At 35.9% G+C, this 18,718-nt stretch overlaps 1 protein-coding gene across 1 annotated transcript; it reads left to right on the forward strand.

Moving 5' to 3' along the window:
- The first annotated feature begins 4,681 nt into the window (after nucleotides 1–4,681).
- Nucleotides 4,682–5,929, forward strand: LOC134235234 (uncharacterized protein F54H12.2-like). Its single transcript, XM_062717369.1, has one exon. It carries the CDS (start codon nucleotides 4,682–4,684, stop codon nucleotides 5,927–5,929), a length of 1,248 nt encoding a protein of 415 aa, XP_062573353.1.
- The last annotated feature ends 12,789 nt before the right edge of the window (nucleotides 5,930–18,718 follow it).

Raw genomic sequence — 18,718 nt, forward strand, 5'->3', positions numbered from 1 at the left:
TATTTGGGAAACTCGTATGCTGTAGTTATTTTTTTTTAGCTCACCTGAGCCGAAGGCTCAAGTGAGCTTTTCTGATCACATGTTGTCCGTCGTCCGTCCGTCTGTGTCTGTCTGTCTGTCCGTCTGTAAACTTTTCACATTTTCGACTTCTTCTCAAGAACCACTAGGCCAATTTTGACCAAACTTGGCACAAAGCATCCTTGGGTAAAGGGAAACTTAAATTATAAAAATGAAGGGCCAAGTCCCCTCACAAGGGGAGATAATCAAGAAAAGACAAAAATAGGGTGGGGTCATTAAAAAATCTTCTTCTCAAGAACCACTGGGCCAGAAAAGCTGAAACTTATGTGGAAGCATCCTGGGGTAGTGTAGATTTAAAATTGTAAAAAATCATGACCCCCGGGGATAGGGCGTGGCCACAATGGGGAATCAAACTTTTACATAGAAATATATAGGAAAAATCTTTAAAAATCTTCTTCTCAAGAACCACTGAGCCAGAAAAGCTGAAACTTATGTGGAAGCATCCTTAGGTAGTGCAGATTCTAAATTGTTCAAATCATGACCCTCGGGGATAGGGCGGGGCCACAATGGGGAATCAAACTTTTACATAGAAATATATAGGAAAAATCTTTAAAAATCTTCTTCTCAAGAACCACTGGGACAGAAAAGCTGAAACTTATGTGGAAGCATTCTTAGGTAGTGCAGATTTAAAATTGTAAAAATCATGACCCCCGGGGATAGGGCGGGGCCACAAGGAACTGGATTTATCTTCGCTTCGCGTCTTTTTGAGGTGTATATGTCAATGATGAATCATGCTCTAAACATGGTCACGGATGTTATCCAGATGTTAATTTAGGATGAAAATGAGGTAATGAAGGAAACAAACCCGGATTTTGAACACGGATATGACGTTGTAAAGTTACTAATTTCCGTAAACGTCTCCAGTATTTTGTCATTTAATCGCTAGCATTCAGGGTGACAACATGTTTTCTTCTTGCTGTAAATTATCTTTAGAGAATGATCGCTTCATTGAGATATACACTACGAAAAACAACGAAAAAAGAGTAGACCTTCGCGAATGGAAAACGGATCGCTATGCAACAAAGAAGGGGATTAGTTTAAGGCTGGACCTTTTTAAAACATTCACACTGGCTCTCGATATGATTGATACAGCTTTAAACAATAACGAAAATCTACACTACCACATGGGCTCCAACATTTTCTGTTCAGTTCAAAAAGACAATCCGTGTGTGAACATACGGCAGTATTGGAAACCCCCAAATACTGATATACTCGTGCCAACAAAAAAGGGACTATGTCTTAGACCTGTGGAGTACAGAACACTGAAAAAGTGTGTAGCTGAAATAGAAAAAGTCGTTCCGGAACTTGAATCGCTCGTACCTTGCTTTTTGCGCGAGGATCATATGAACCAATTAGGCATGCTTAGATGTCCTACTTGCAACCCGCTGGAGTATGTGAACTGGTGAGAAGAGACGAGGCAAACAAGAAGACAGCTTTTAAAGACTTTCATAACTTAATATTCATCATTAATTGTTTTATGTATCATTTGTAAAAAGATGATCGAGATTCTGAAGTGAACATGTACAAATGACGTTTAAACAATGTAGATATATTGCTTGTGAGTAAAATATGTAAAGAAGTATATTTATGCATACAGATGTAATAAACATGTTTATTTAAACGTTTATGAATCTTCATTGTTATTTAATCATATGACTCAGCTAGGATATATATATCTCAAAAAGTCATGGCTAATTTATTTGCTGGAATAATGAGGTTGACAAACGTCGTGTACCAAGGAGACATGAACTGTCTTATCAATCTTCAACAACTAACATACCGTTTAGTTAACGTGCGGTACGATCCCCTCAAATTTCCAGGGGTTATTTTTCAACATAGAAAAATAGGAGGGAACTGTTTAATATTTTCCAATGGAAAGATAAATTGCAACGGAGCATGCGATAGTTTTAATACTGGACTAAAACGACTGAGAAGGTATGCTCGCTACATTCAACGAATTGGATATGACGTCGTACTTACTAACGTACATATTGTCACCGCCTCCGCGTTTCACAAACTATCTAATCGTTTAGATGTAAATTCAATTTCTCCCACCTAAAAATTTTCTTATGATCCTGAATTATTTCCTGCTGTAATGTTGCGACGAAATGATATTCATTTTACATGTCACTTAAGTGGGAGCGTGTTAATTACTGGCATAAAACGAGTCAAGGATCTAGATGAGATTGTGTACCCAACTATAGTAGAAATAGAAACCTCATTATAAGAAGAAGAAAAGTTTTATTTAGTTCTAATTATTTATACCATAATCATAACGATGACGTACGAAGACTATTTAAAATCCATCTATTACGATGCAAAGCACCCCGGGTCCCTTAGTGGTTTGGAGAAGCTATATCGAGCTGTTCGAAAGGAAGGAAAATATGTACTCAGTCGATCTAAAATCAAAAAATGGTTACAAAAGCAAGAAACCTTTACTCTACATAAGCAAATCAATAGAAAATTCAAACGCGCGAAAGTTATTGTACCGGGAATTGGATACCAGTGGGACGCAGACACAGCCTTCATGACTTCTTATCGAAAGGAAAACGACGGATATGCTTATTTTCTAGTACTTATAGACGTTTTTTCAAAATTTGTTTGGACTGTTCCCTTAAAATCTACGAAGGGTTCTGAGATGACTAAAGCATTAAAAGTTGTGTTTTTACACTCTACACCTCCTGCAAAACTGCGTAGTGACAAAGGAGTTGAATATGTCAGTAAAGAGGTTCAACAATTACTGAAACAGAAAGGTATTACTCACTTTTTTACTCAAAACGAAATGAAAGCAAACTATGCCGAAAGAGTTATAAAAACTTTAAAATCTCGATTGAGTCGATACATGACAAAACACCAGACTCATCGATGGGTGAACATCTTACCTAAAGTCACCGAAAGTTATAATTCTACTTATCATCGTTCCATCAAAATGGCTCCAAACCAAGTGAAAAAGAGCAACGAACCCTACATTTGGATGAAGAATTACGATTATGCTTGCAGTGACAGTTCAAATTCAACGCATTCAAAACACGTAAAGAACGTACAATATAAGTTTAAAATTGGTGACATGGTTCGCATTTCTCGGTTGCGAGGAGCGTTTGATCGAGAATACGATGAACGATGGAGTGGAGAGCATTTTGTCGTGAAATCTCGCTCTATCAAACAAGATATACCGATTTACGAAATACAGGATATCGATGGAGAAGACATAAAAGGTAGTTTTTACCAACAAGAGTTGCAAAAAGTAACAATCACAGATGACACATTGTATAGAATCGAAAAGATAATAAAATACAAGGGGAACCAAGCTTTGGTTAAATGGTATGGATGGCCCAAGAAATTCAATAGTTACATCCCTCGATCGTCGCTAAAATATTATAAGAATTCTTAGATTATACTATTAAAACTGTTCAAAAATGGAGCAATCTCGCGTGATGCAAAATGCCGATTTTTTAAGAGAACTCGGGCATGCGAATTACATTCGACAACGTGTCATTATACAGAGAGCTAATCAACGACAGATTTCCGCTCTCAGTGATGTTGTACGACATCTGCTTGATAGAACAATACCCATACTATCACACGACCGCAGCTTTTTCCGTCAACACAACTTAGTCATGAGGACTCTGTCAAGTTCTAGAGTTTCGGTGTCCCGTAAGAAAAGAACATTACTGACGCATCATACACTGATTCCCAGTCTTCTAAGAGACTACTACTTAGCTAGAATACTTATTTTATCCATCAGGAACAGCGAGTCCTAAGGTTATAAGAAGTTGGTTAACCTAAAGGAGAAAACACGAAAAAGAAGCAATGGCCGTATATCTTTTCATAGACAGCAGAGACTCTACCGTTTTCCATCCTTCCAACACTTCTGATGACTTTCTTGTGACGCTGCCCAAAGCTTACTTGATAGATGACTCGTGGGAATGTGCCATTTTAGAATTAAACATTGATATACACGATGATGTTAGTACAGCTAAATTGTATGTATGTTGTGACATCATAGGCGATAGTTACGTCAAAAATACGATGTTACCAATTTTGAGAGCCATCACGTTAAAAAGAGGAATTAATCAGATAACCTACACAAATCCCTTTTACATGACAGTTTCTAAACAGGAAATCAGTCAAATAAGAATATTTATAAGAAACAAAGACTTGAGTGTTCTTCATTCTCAAGTTAATTTTTTCAATTGTACTCTGTGTTTGCGTAAAAAGAAATTATGGGACCAGTAGAAGTATACGACTACAAGAAAATGCAATGGGTACCATACATTCCGAACATCGATAAATGGGTTCGCCATTTTGAAGATATTTCTGCTGGAAGAGTTCGACCGGACTACAAGGGGCGTTACATTGTAGGAAGTGGTTCTCATAACCGAACAGTACCTCCCAGTCAAGAACATAAACCCACCGTAAAGCTTGTGACACCAGTAGCACAAGCCATCGAAATGGCTAGATCCGAATTAGAGCGCGAACAAGACAACTCTCCGAATGAGGATAAATCTATAAGAAGGAAAAGATTCTTAGCCCCGCCTGGTAAACGCAACAATAAACCTAGGACCAAGAAACCTAAATTCGATACACAATTCGACGATTAGTCATGGATGAAAATCATTTAAATCAACTCTCCCTTTTTGAATCACCTCCCGTCGATACGACCATTCAAACGAGAGAATGGGTGGAATTTAGACCTATCAATCAAATATCAGAGTACTCTGCTTTGGAATTTAACATACCACCACTCTCTACGGGTTACATGGATCTTAAAAATAGTCGGTTAAAAGTCAAATTGAGAATACTGAATTCCTTGAACAATCCTATCACGAAAGAAGATGCTGTGGGTTTGGTGAATCTACCTTTACACACCATATTTGCTCAGGTAGACACCAGTCTACAGCAAACCCCTGTATCTCAGTTGGGCACAAACTATCCTTACAAGGCCTACATCGACACTCTCTTGACTACCTCCGCTGACAACTACGGAGTGCGATACCCTCAACTTTTTATTAAGGACTCCAACAATCCCGACGATGCCGATCCTATCAAGGGCCTGAATTCAGGATTGTACCTACGTTATGTATTTACTCAAGAAGGCAAAATACTAGATTTGGAAGGCCCCCTGCAGATTGACCTCTTCCAGCAGGAACGTTTAATTTTAAACGGAGTATCACTTTCGCTAAAATTGTGGCCCAGTAAAGATGCCTTTAAACTGATGTCAGTGTCTGGTTTAGATTACAAAGTTCAGATTGTCGATGCGAGTTTTAAGCTATGTATCCAGAGACCGAATCCTGCCCTGACCATGGCCCATGTCAAAATGCTAGAAAAGTCTCCTGCAATATATCCTTACGTATTTTCTAATCTAAAAATAGCTTCCATCGCTAAAGGAGAATTCGGTTTTACCATGGACGACGTATTTCAGGGAGAAGTTACCTCCACCCTCATTCTGGGACTGGTTTCTAGCAGTGCCTTTAGTGGAAGTTATAAGAAGTCACCCTATAACTTTCAACATTTTGATTGTAATTTTGTAGCTTTCTACGTGGACGGACAGTCTTTTCCCTCCAAACCTTTACAACCCAACTATAATGCCGATACTTACTTGGAAGCTTACCAAACCTTAGTTTCGGGTAGAGAAAACGTTTATGTTGAACGTGAAGAATACCCAAAAGGCAATGCCCTTTACGTATTGGACATCAATCCTTACATAGATTTTAACACAAGAAGAAAAGGGCATTGTCGCCTAGAACTCAAATTCGCATTTCCATTACCAGAGAGCGTAACATTAATTTTATATGGAAAGTTTCCACAAGTTCTCCACATCGACCAATCTCGAAGCATCATATTCAAATGAATAACTTTGAATTGAAATCTTATTTGTCGAGATATGACGTAAAAGTTACGTGTGCTGATGAATTGCCAACCAACGCCAGGAAACATAGGTTTTGGGTAGTTAATACAGACAGTTGCGGAGGAAGAGGCAAGCATTGGGTCGCTTTTCACTTTCCTTTAAGAGGTCCAGCAGAATTTTTTGATTCTCTGGGAAACTCTCCGGAATTTTACAACACCAGATTCAGATACATTTTGACAATTAACGGTCCTAAATATCAATACTCCGATTCTAGAATCCAATCAGAAACGTCTAGTGTGTGTGGACATTATTGTATTTATTTCATTGTTAAAAGAAATGTGGGATTTTCTATGAAAAATATTATGCATGATTTTAGTGTATCACATTTGCATGAAAACGACCGTTTGGTCTCGGACTATGTAAAACAATTACATCAATAAAATTATACGAACAATTTTCCTTTCACGTCGATTTTTTAATTTGAAAATAATACTATGTATTTAATTTTTTAATAAAAATGAAATATGAATAGAATTATTTTGTGTCTTAATTGGTGCTAACAGAAATCTTCAAGTTGATTTCATACTAAAAAAATATTAGTAATTTTCATTTAATAAAATTCACATACGAAATTGGGTTATTTCTTTAGAATAATCTTCTACAATAGAGAGTTACTAGTAAATCCAGATGAATAGATAACAAAAGAATAAAATTGATATATAATTCTTTATTAGTATGCAGCATTGATGATTAATAATAGAACAGTGAATATGGTTTAAAATTGAATCCAAGTTTTATTTAGTCTGTATCGAGAATAAGGTTTCTTTGCGGATTTCAAAATCTTTTTTGCGATTTTGGAAGTCTTTTGGAGTGCTGGCTGTATTTTCATTAAAGGCTCAGGAGATGTACGCAAAAAATCCTCTTTATTTTCAAAATCCACCAAATTCTCAGTCTGTGAGCTTTGGTTATTTGTCTCTTGTTGTAACTCATCAGGTTTAGTCATCTCTTCAGGCTTGTTTTCGGGTGTTTCTGTAGAATTTTGTTTAAAATTTTCCTGATGCGACTCTTGGAGAGACAACAGACGTTGGTATTTGTCGTATGGTACCAAAACAGATTTTTGCATTACCTCCACCATCTTCTTAGGAAAGGTTTTACAATTTTTAGAAAAACGGGAACGACCCGATGTTTTCTTTTTAAGAGAAGTAACTTGCTTTTTCGCGACGCCGTCTTATCCCCCAAAACTAGAAGAAATGATTTGTGCTTTTAAGTATATTTTTCTCACTTTGGTTAAGTACAATGACACTATGTATGACGTTCGCAGCTATTTCTCCCAACACTTGTAATTGTGGTTTCGTCACAGAACTCAGTAACAGCTTTCTTTGTGCGGGGGATGTTTGTAGTAAAAGTTCTAAAAAGGATTTCTGGTCTCTAACCAAGGAACCCATATTTAAGACAAACTTGGAAGGGCATTCTTATAAACTGGTGTAAACTACGGGTTCTTCCTCCGGAAAGATATTGGTTCGGAGTCTATATTTGTCGTTGCCTTGTGGTGACGTATCAACTACGAGGTACCCAAAAGCTTGTTTAGTTGCATCAGTGTATGCGTCTATTAATAATTTAGAACGTCCTGGGTATAGTTGTCGGCCTAGCACAGATATCTGTGAGGCATTTCTCATGTTTTTCATGAGTACTAAATAATAGGTATTTAAGGCTATGGTTCGAGATTTAGAGCCTCTTGGAAAAATATTTTGGGTAATGAAAATGACGCTGAGACGTCGATGATGACAGCCCTGTGTAAACAAAAGTTCCATGTCTACATCATGTACCACTCGATGCATTAAATCGTCTAACACTATTAATGTATGCTGGCGATCGGAAGTCAAATCTTGAATTGTTTCATTAGAAGGTATCCCGTGATGTAATTTCAAATTAAAAATATGTTGCTCTATTTCGTCAAATAAAGGCTGATGAATTCCGTAACAATATAAAATTCTTTTGGGAGGTTCGTTAACATACATTTCATCTAAATGAGTCAGTAACCGATATACAAATCTTGTCTTTCCGCTTCCTGTTTGCCCGCTAATACACATGCTCGAACAAGGTTGAAAAGGAATACTCATCTTGTTTATTCTTCTAATCCCTCTGCGATGGAGCAGGGTTCTTATATCTTATCAGCCTTTAAAGACGGGTTGGGTAAGACATAACCTATGGCACTACTCAGCAAAGATATCCATAATTCAGAGGAGCCGTTTTTTAATGACAGATTAACTATAGAAGTGATTATGATGATATATACCACTGTCATTTGACAGAAATATACTATTTCCGATTTCGGGAGTTTACTCCCTAGAAACCTCCAAGATTCTGTTGAAGTGCTATTGGGTCTTTCCATAATTAAAAAAACAACACTAATACATTAATGCTTCTTATAAACTTTTACTGAATAATATAAAAGATTACTTATAAACTACAAAAACACGACAATACAAATTCTGTTTGTCAACATTTATATGATTATGTATATGTAAATAACAACTATGGGATGTAACATAATATGTTCTCATAAATCTATATACAATATGTACAATGTATTTGGTCTGTGCCTGACTCACGTCTGAGGAGAGATGGGCACAGTTTAATAAACAATATTGAGAGCAACTCTTACTTATATACAACAAGTAACGCGATATACTTTTAATAATAGAATGATATATCTATGAGTAATTTGAAAAAAAAAAATAAACAAAATTATAAACAACAATAAAACCTATTAATGAATTCCTCCCTAAACCATTGTCTAAAACTTCAATTTTATTCACTCATGTTTGATAGTTAATTGTAAAGTGATTTCTATTATTCGACTTCTTCTAGAAGATGAATAAGATTTAAATCAAAGTCATCAATTTCGATATCATCGATCTTTTTAGGTTTTAAAGGACACAGTTCTATATCTAATGGTTCTGTACTCACACCGTCTGCTAGCACTTTTCTTTTACAGTAAAAGTAGGAAAAACCATTCCTCACTTGACGATAAGTACAGATTTGGTTATTGAAAAGTTTAAAACCCATATTAATCCCAGAAGCATGTTTTTGAGTTTTTAAAACATTTCTAAAAGTGGTCAGGGGTGCTTTTACTCTTTTCTTGGAAACACCTTTGCATGAAAATTTACAATGGGTGATATTTCTTTGTCTGATATTTTCCCTCCTGTTCAGTGTTTTACATTTCTTAGCTCGTTTAAGTAAGCGCTTCGCCGTTATCACGGCGCTTGAAAGCGACACTTGCTTTCGAGCTGAAACGATATAGGTCTTGGAACAGAGACCAATGATCTCATCCCCTTCATACTCGATTTTAAAGAGTCCAGGCGTTCTGCGATCGTACTTTGCGTGTTCCTTACAGCAAGTGCGAGGAAACCAATGTCGGTCGCAGTCCGCCTCGATCTCTAGGGTGCTTGTACAATATCCGTTGAGACCGTGATCGTAAATCTGTCGTAGTTCAGGTTTAATCACGGACTCAAAGGTGGAACCCGATATCGCCATGTAGGCAGAGTCGGTGTCCATCTCGCAGTATTCAAAGTCTGCACGGTCTACAAATCTCATAATAGAATTGTAACATGTGCAGTTTTGCATACTGCAAGATGAAGTAACCGATCTGAATGGGCAAGTTCAAATTCAATTTCGCTTTACTTCTTTCTATTTCGTACAGTTCCTCGTCTTCTATCAAAGTTGTTAATTTTTTAAACCGAGGCTCATTTATTTCCATCATGGCGTTCCCTTCCCCTCGAACATATTTGACGATCTGAAATTTTTCTTGATCCATGATGGTGGATCCAAAAGCACTATTACCTTCTAATTTTCGCGTGTCTGCGATAATTGCTTTAGAAGGATCTACGTCACCCTGACGCCGAGCATTACTGACGTCGCTTACGAAAGATCGAAAACATCGTTGTGGCGTGAATTCCACGGTTTGATATATTTTTGTGATTTCCAGACCATGACTTATATACCACTTCAGTAATGGAGTAGCAATTAATAATTGGCGTGCGCGCATTCCCCCGACTAGTAATCGTCTAGGTTTTGTAGACAGGTGAAAGACCTTTGCGTGGTGTTGCATGTGTCTACCTATTGCATCAAACGGAATGTCAGATGTGCAAGAAATTGGACTCATTTCGGAGAAATACTCGTAAGGTGTCATTGTTGGATGAATGAAATGAGCCGGCCATGTATCCGGCACGCGAATGTCGCACTCGACCATGCCAAACAACTTATCACTCATCACAGCAATTATTACGTCTTCCGAAGACAAAGAACCTTGACTCATATTAGGTTTACGGGAATTTGTGAATTTTTTCAACCTCAAATTAGACCGAATGTTATTCCGGAAAGTGCATTCGCGCATTTCTACTACTTTATAACCTTTCCTTTGAAGATAAAGTGTTGTTTTGCAAGTTTTCTTTTCACGACTATTGATCAGATTGTCGTCTTGAACATGACACGTTAACCAACAACGGTGGCCATGCCAGTAACAGCCTTGAAACTGAAACACGGTGTTGGAAGCTTCATCATAACCGTCGACCGGAAAGCGACCTATTTTCTTTTCCTTTCCGGAATTCAATTTGTGTGTAATCTTGTACTGACCACTGTGGTTCAGCCACTCTAACCAATCATAAGCTAGAGAGTATCGATCGCGTTTCTGTGGTTTAAACCCGTCGTCTACCTTACGGCGCACAAAAGAACCCACGGGCATTTCTTTCCCTATACAGTGTAGATACAGGGCATTAGCATCGAAGCCAATGATCTTACCACAAGGTTTCTGGGAATTCCCTCGAATATAAGTTTTTCCAACCTCGTGATGGCGATTAAATATGATACTCGGTCCGCCAATAATGTTTTGCTTAATGGTATCATACAAGTCTTCGTTGACTTGATCGATCAATGCAAAACATGCCCCCTCCTTTCTACCACTCAAACAGCATTCTACGCGCAAGACCTGGCACCGAAATACTACATTTAAATATATCAATGTTACGTTCGAAATAGTACTTCTGTAGATTTGTCACGGCCTGCACGAAAGGTTTGACGTCGAGGTTGTTATACCACACCAGAAAATCGCGAAATGATGTCATATTTTTTTCCTCCCACACTCTTTGACAAAAAGCGTATTCTTCGTTTGTGATATTTGAATCTTTCAAAGACGAATAAAAAGCTTCATGTGGAGGAAGTTCGGAGTAATTTAATTTTTCAACAGAGTCTAGAAATTGATAGGGAAAAAACCCTTTACATTCTTGTACATCGAAAGCACGCAAGAACCCTGAATAGTTGATGCCGGGACTCAGATACTGTGTAATATCTAAAAATTTAAACCTACGAGTACTTATGCAGGCATAAGCATTATTTCGCTTGACGGTGAATGTGCCATTTGTCGAATCTAGCTCAAGATGTTTAATGAGATAACTTTTGATTAAATTAATGTCGTATTTGGCGGAATTGAAACCGATACAAATGATCTGCTCGCAATATTCTTCCATTTCCAACTTCAATATTTCTATGCTTTTCTTTCATCTTCAATCATTTTATTAACATCGTCTTCGTGTTCGAGGTACTCGGCCATATCCTCGTCCACATTGTCGAAAACAAGGTCATCGAGAGCCTCGAACACGTAGACAAATTTTTCCTTTGCTAATTCAGCAGCCCTATTAGCTATCATTGTCATGCACTGAACCATGTTCTTGACCAGAGTGTTGATATCTGGTTCAATGATACAATGTGGTTCAGTGTACCCATCTACGTTAGAACAGATGCTAACAGAAATGGGTACGTGGTTTTCTGTGTATTGCTGAGAACCAGAACTTTCTGTGTTCATTGGAACCAGCATGGACTCAAAGTCATACACTAGAAACCATTCGTATATTCTTTCATTCTCGGGAACACTTATACCGAATTGATTCAATTTGTCAAATACAGTACTTGGAGAATAATGAAACCCTCCTTGAAAATTTCTCTTTGTTTTCCCCGTGCAAACACGCTGATGTCGTTTCATGTTGTGGAGGTATCTGAAGTGACGATGACAAGTTTTGCACAGAAATTTTTGAGCATAACATTTGAAATTAGAAATGTATGACAGATGATGTTCACACAGATTCAAATGTAAAGTGTCTGAAAATTTACATGAGGATTTGTAAATGGACAGCGCTGATTGACTTTCGTTCAATGAAAATACATTTACATTGATTTTGAAGCATTTTTCAAAGTAAACTATTTCATTCATAGTGATACCCGGGAATGTTTTGGGGTTCAAATCCACTTCTTTTTTATGAGTATTTTGAAACGAGACCCATTGTTGATATAAAACATGTGTACGAGATTCCAAACCCGAAGGATAATACCCTTGATGAACTGCCAAACAGCGAAAAGCACACAAATTATCTGTATATATTTGACCTTTCCGGTCCTTTGTCAGCTTGATAATAGATTTTGATTGACTAATGTGAGGAGGTAAAACGACTTCCGCGTTTCCCAAAACAAAATTTAAATGGTATACGACAATGCGTACATTGGTTATTAAATAGGGTTTCCATTTTGTATCAGGGCGCTGGCGCAATATGTAATTCGTAATATTAAACCGTTGCATTCGCTGCTGCAGTCGATTTAAGTGATCGCGCTGTGACACGTAAATGGGTCTTTGAAAAACTTCCTGATTATGATGGGGTTTAAAATATCTATATTCTCTCGTTTCTGTATTAATCAATATGAGACCAAATTCTAGATTCAATCTAAAAGCTCTATTTTGGCGGTCATAAATCTCGTTGGCTGCTTGCATTATTTCCCCTACAGAAAACTGATTGTCTATGGGAAAGTTATAAATACTACAAACAGTCCCCTCTTGATGACGTCTTAATATAATGGGAGCATTACTTTCATACACTTCTTTCAGGCTGTGATCAACTATTCCACCTTCTTCCCAAGGAGGGGATCCATTCCCCCATGGTCTGGCTTGTAACTGTCCCTCTCCCATTTGAAAATGTTCATTCATCTGGTGAATAAATAGAGTTCGACGCGAATCAAATCTGCGATGACATGTTCTGCATGTGTATCGTTCAATTGGTTCCTGAAATATAAAAAAAAAATTGAAATTCCACTAAAAGTTATAAACTATACAAATAAATTGGTAATTACTTCACAATCATCATTCATATGTTTAAAAAGGAAAAAAAAATAATGCATACCGCATTTTGATTTTCTGCGGACCTTTGATCGGGCTCTGGTGCATTTGCGTTGTTCTGTAATAAAAAAAATGGGTGATGTATAAAACTCAGAAACGAGTTTTTTTTCAAAAGTATAATGAATACGTATCCTATCTGAAATATTTTGGAAATAATTATATCTTATTTTAATTTTCATTGAACTTAATAAGTACCTCATGTTGAATTCCATAAGATCTATTACTAGGTCCAGGAACATTTTGATTTTTCTGTACAAAAAAAAAACAAATTAAATATAATACTCTGGATTTTTATTTGTTTCGAAGAATGAGAAAAAATATAATTGATATTAACGAGTATAAGCATAAGAGCTATATAATTTTTTTTTAATTTAAAATTGAAAGATTTTCAAAAACTTAATAAATACCTCGTTCTGAATTTCATTAGATCTGTAACTAGGTCCCGGAATATCTTGATTATTCTGTTAAAAAAAAAATCAATGTACACTATACATTTCGATAGGCTTCGAAAAAAATTCATAATCGGTTTTCTTTTTATACAAGCACAAAGATTTATTTGAAATTGTTTACTTTAATTACAAATAGAAGGACATTTAACTTAATAAATACCTCATGTTGAATATCATCAGATCTGGCACAGGGTCTTGGAATATCTTGATATTTCTGTTAAATAATTTTTTTTTTACATGAATAGTATTTACTTTGGAAAGAAAACGGGGTTATATTTAAAATTCTAGACGTACATGTTTAAGAATATTGTGTTTGCTTTAGTTTTTTTCTCCGATCGTTTGTCTGATTTCATTTACTGGTATATATAAATTGAATATATTTATTTCTAAACATATAAAATTTATGTTAGTAAAATGAATTTTTTTTTACTTATTTAATTATTTATTTATCAAAATTATAGTCACAATTGTCAGATAGAATTGTTCTTGACACTTGTCAAAATGTTTGATTTTTGTAAAATTAATAATTCTTACCTGGCATCTTGCTAGATGTTGCTGAAGAGTCTTTTTAGAAAAGTATTCTTTTTTGCACCTTTCACATTTCAACAACTCATCCCTGTGTTCTTTAAGTATATGGATACGTCGTTGAATCGATGTTTTGAAACATTTCTCGCAATGGGAACACGTTTTACTCTTTTCACATGTCTTCAAATGACGTTCGAAATTGTCTTTCCGATTTATTTCTTTTCCACAAAAATTACATTTCAATTTCACATTGTTTGAATGTATGTCCAAATGACGTTTTCTTGCAAATTCACTGCTAAACGTCTTGTTGCAGTGAGGACAAGGATGCTCCATCGCTAAAATTTGTCAATAACATTCGTTTTCCGAATTCGTTTCAACATATTTTCACATTCGTTATATATATATATAACCAAAGGAATACTGTATCAATAGTATCTCCTCTTATGTGTTTCTGCTCAATTAATACTTTGAATTACAGGTATATATCGTTATTAACGGATATTGACAGTTAACATATCCTTGTTTGTGTAATACGTTACATTGTATAATGCAATACCGGGATATCTTTACTTCGGAAAATAACAACGGATCTGAGTACAGGAAATTTGTTTGTAAATACAAATCCTTAGACATATTTCAATATTTAAAAAAATTACACAATTATGAATGAAGTCAATTCTCATTTGACGTTCGCTTTGTCCCATTGTAATGTTATTTGTCCTTTACTACAGTCCATTGTTAAAGTCTCGTCGTTTTTCGTCCGCGAGTTTTCCCAATTTAATTTCACAAGAACATAGATTTAAAAATAGTCAATTTGTCAGATTATTGTATCTCTCATGATGACAGGATCAAATCAATCAGCGATTGCTTATAGAGTTGTTTAATATCGCTCCCATTCCCACTTCTCTGTGTCTCTTTTTATTTTTTATTTTAAATTTATCAAATGACTAGTTTTTGAAGAATTAGGTTTCATTTCACCTTCTTTATCATCTTTCAAGGTTATAAAACTTGTGTCTCGTTTCATTTGTATGTACCGGACATTCACCGTTCTTATCAAAACTACAATGGTGAACCAAAACAGTAAATATACGTCTTATTTCAATAATGGACACAGTGTAGGATCTTAATTCACTATTATCATAGTAAGTTTCACAACTCATCATAACATTAAAATAAATACAATTCATAGGTCTTAACGTTTGTGTATTAGCTAATCATTAGTAAAAAATCATTCGGGTTTGCTTCCCTATAATTACATATAGTCATTATTAGCATCCGGATTTACTTTATACTTCCGCCTTTAAAGCCCACCTCTCCACCTCAAATCAATTTGCACCTCAAAGTAGCATAAAAACAATCACTCTATACTACTACTACTTATAGGAAAAATCTTTAAAAATCTTCTCAAGAACCACTGGGCCAAAAAAGCTGAAACTTATGTGGAAGCATCCTTGGGAAGTGTAGATTCTAAATTGTCAAAATCATGACCCCCGGGGATAGGGCGGGGCCACAATGTTGAATCAAACTTTTACATAGAAATATATAGGAAAAATCTTTAAAAATCTTCTTCTCAAGAACCACTGAGCCAGAAAAGCTGAAACTTATGTGGAAGCATCCCAGGGTAGTGTAGATTCTAAATTGTTAAAGTCATGACCCCTGGGGGTTGGGCAGGGCCATAATGGGGGATCAAAGTTTTACATAGCAATATATAGAAAAAATCTTTGAAAATCTTCTTCTCAAGAACCACTGAGCCAGAAAAGCTGAAACTTATGTGGAAGCATCCCAGGGTAGTGTATATTCCAAATTATTAAAGTCATGACCCCCGGGGGTTGGGCAGGGCCATAATGGGGGATCAAAGTTTTACAAAGCAATATATAGGAAAAATCTTTGAAAATCTTCTTCTCAAGAACCACTGAGCCAGAAAAGCTGAAACTTATGTGGAAGCATCCCGGGGTAGTGTAGATTCTACATTGTGCAAATCATAATCCCCGGGGGTTGGGCGGGGCCACAATGGGGAATCAAAGTTTTACATAGAAATATATAGGAAAAATCTTCTTCGCAAGAACCACTGGGCCAGAAAAGCAGAAACTTATGTGGAAGCATCCTGGGATAGTGTAGATTCTAAATTGTTCTAACCATGTCACCCCCGGGGGTAGGGTGGGGTCACAATGGGAAATCAAAGTTTTACAATGTTGAATCAAAGCATCTTATGGTAGTGTAGATTTCAAATTGTTTAAATTATGATCAGTTAGGTAGGGTTGGGTCACAATATGTATAACAAGGGGGAAATCTGGTAAAGAACAGAATGTTCAAAGCTTCTCAGGTGAGCGATGTGGCCCATGGGCCTCTTGTTTAATTTTGTAAAGTCCAAAATTGGAATTGACAAGAATTTCAAATAATTTTTTTTCCAGATATTGAGGCTTTGACAAACACTATGTATGGATGGGAAAAAAAATATTTATTTAAGTAATACTGAGCAAATTCCTGTATCAATAACGTCTTCAACTTATCTAGTGCAATCAAGCTTGAAACTGTGACAGGCTGCTGGCAGTTAAGTTGATGTTAAAGATATTTCAACAGCTAATATTTCGTAAATTCTGTGGTTTTTATAATGACCTTAAGTTGATAGTAAATATAGTATTTCATTGGGTGTATTGATAAATACCTATCAATATAAAACGCAAGTACATTTAACATTTAACAAACTACATTGTGACGGCAAAATCATAAAATCGCGGTACAAAAGTCTCACAAAGATTGAAGTTATTTGCCTATGAAATATTATACTCACCCCAAAGAGGGAAAAAGAATCATTATTATTTTGTTCAGTGGGTTTTCGATTTAAGACCCCCCCCTTTTTTTTTTTAAAAGTTTATACTTAAAGTTTGCTTTGAATTATATATCTGAGGCTAAGGGCTTTCTGCACGCTAAATTCGCCATCTCATGCATGCTATTACCAACTAAGGAACATTGAGAAAATACGTCCATTGATTACAGAAGTTGCCTGCAAGACCCTGGTATGTTCTCTTGTGACATCTAGGCTCGACTATATACAACCGAAATAGCCAAATTAAAAAGAATACAGCAGCACGCATTATTACTCGTACCAGGAAGAGGGAGCACATCACTCCGATCCTTGTTTCCCTTCATTGGCTTCCATTTGAAAAACGCATCCAGTACAAAATTCTTATTTATACTTACAAAGCAATAAACAACATAGCACCAGAATACATTGCAGAGCTTATCACCATATATTTACATCCACTGAATATTTTCTCCTTTATTTCTTAAGAAAACCCATTGCGTTTATCACTGCATGAACTACATTAGGCATGTCGCCTGTACAGATTTCTTGATCAGTGGCTGTTCCATCAATGAAATGTATAAAGACGTTGGCATCATTAATACAATAATTAATCTTTTAATCCTACTTTAAATGATTATTTAAACAGATATAAATATAAACAATAAAATGTCTTTCTTTTTTTGTTATTACTGGAATCAACGGTCGCAGCTATTGCAGAAAAAAATTGCATAACCCGCTTACGCGGGTTATGTATTTTTTCAGCAACAGCTGCTTCCGTTAATTCCAGTAATAACAAACAAAGAAAGCATTTTATTGTTTAAAGATCAACCTGGTCGTTCCCTTAGATCAGCAAACAAGGTGTCACTACAAAGACCGCACTGTCGAACATCAACTTATGGGAATAAACGTTTTGACGTGGCCGCTCATCCCTCTGGAACTGTCTACCTCTACATCTGCTTTTATGCCCATCTTTGAACACTTTAAAAAAACATCTTAAAAATCATCTATTTAGGGAAGCATTTGGTTAAATTTTTATCTTTATGTGTCAAATATAGACTGTTTCGGGGACGACATATTGCGATTGTACGCATGTTTTTGTTCTACGGGCTGTTTCTCGGAGATGGTTGGGACAATATTCCTGAAACTTTCCTCAATGGAGGATCACTGCATGGTTGTAGTTGTGTTGTGTGGTCATTCAGTTTCAAAATGGCCACATAATAATAATAATCTCCTTTATTTTTAAAGTAATATTTTTTAAAGCATAATGATATAATAAAATGAAGTTCTAAATGACACCGATTTTTGCATTTTTATTAATTCTCTTTTAAACTTCCTCTTTTCTGTAGTATGTTACAAAGTGTAATTGCTCTTTTTTCAAAAGAAGTGACATTTTTTGTAACATATTGTTTAGATAAGATTACCTGTTTTTTATTTCGATTTTTATGAAAAATATTCATTTGCAATTCGAGGTAAGACTACTATATCATTTGTATCAAGCCTCAGTATTTCAAAATAAGCTGGAGTCAAGTAATATTAATTGGTATCCTTAATACTTTTATTCCATTTTTCTGATGTTCTCGTGAAGTAAGGATTCATTCATTGCCTGTCTGTTTATCCTTGGTTTCACTTGGAAAAAAGGTACTTATTTACATGTAGACGTATACACACATGTACTTGAAAGTTTAAATAATGCAACGATATACATTATGTATTAATTAAATCAGTTCAATGGCCCAAAGGGACATATTCACTCGTGAAACCAACAACAGGTTGTCCGAGTGGCTGGTATGAGG

Source organism: Saccostrea cucullata, unplaced genomic scaffold, assembly GCF_032062105.1.
Source record: "Saccostrea cucullata isolate Sc308-1 unplaced genomic scaffold, CSIRO_AGI_Scuc_v1 ctg3664, whole genome shotgun sequence".
Lineage (NCBI taxonomy): Eukaryota > Metazoa > Mollusca > Bivalvia > Ostreida > Ostreidae > Saccostrea > Saccostrea cuccullata.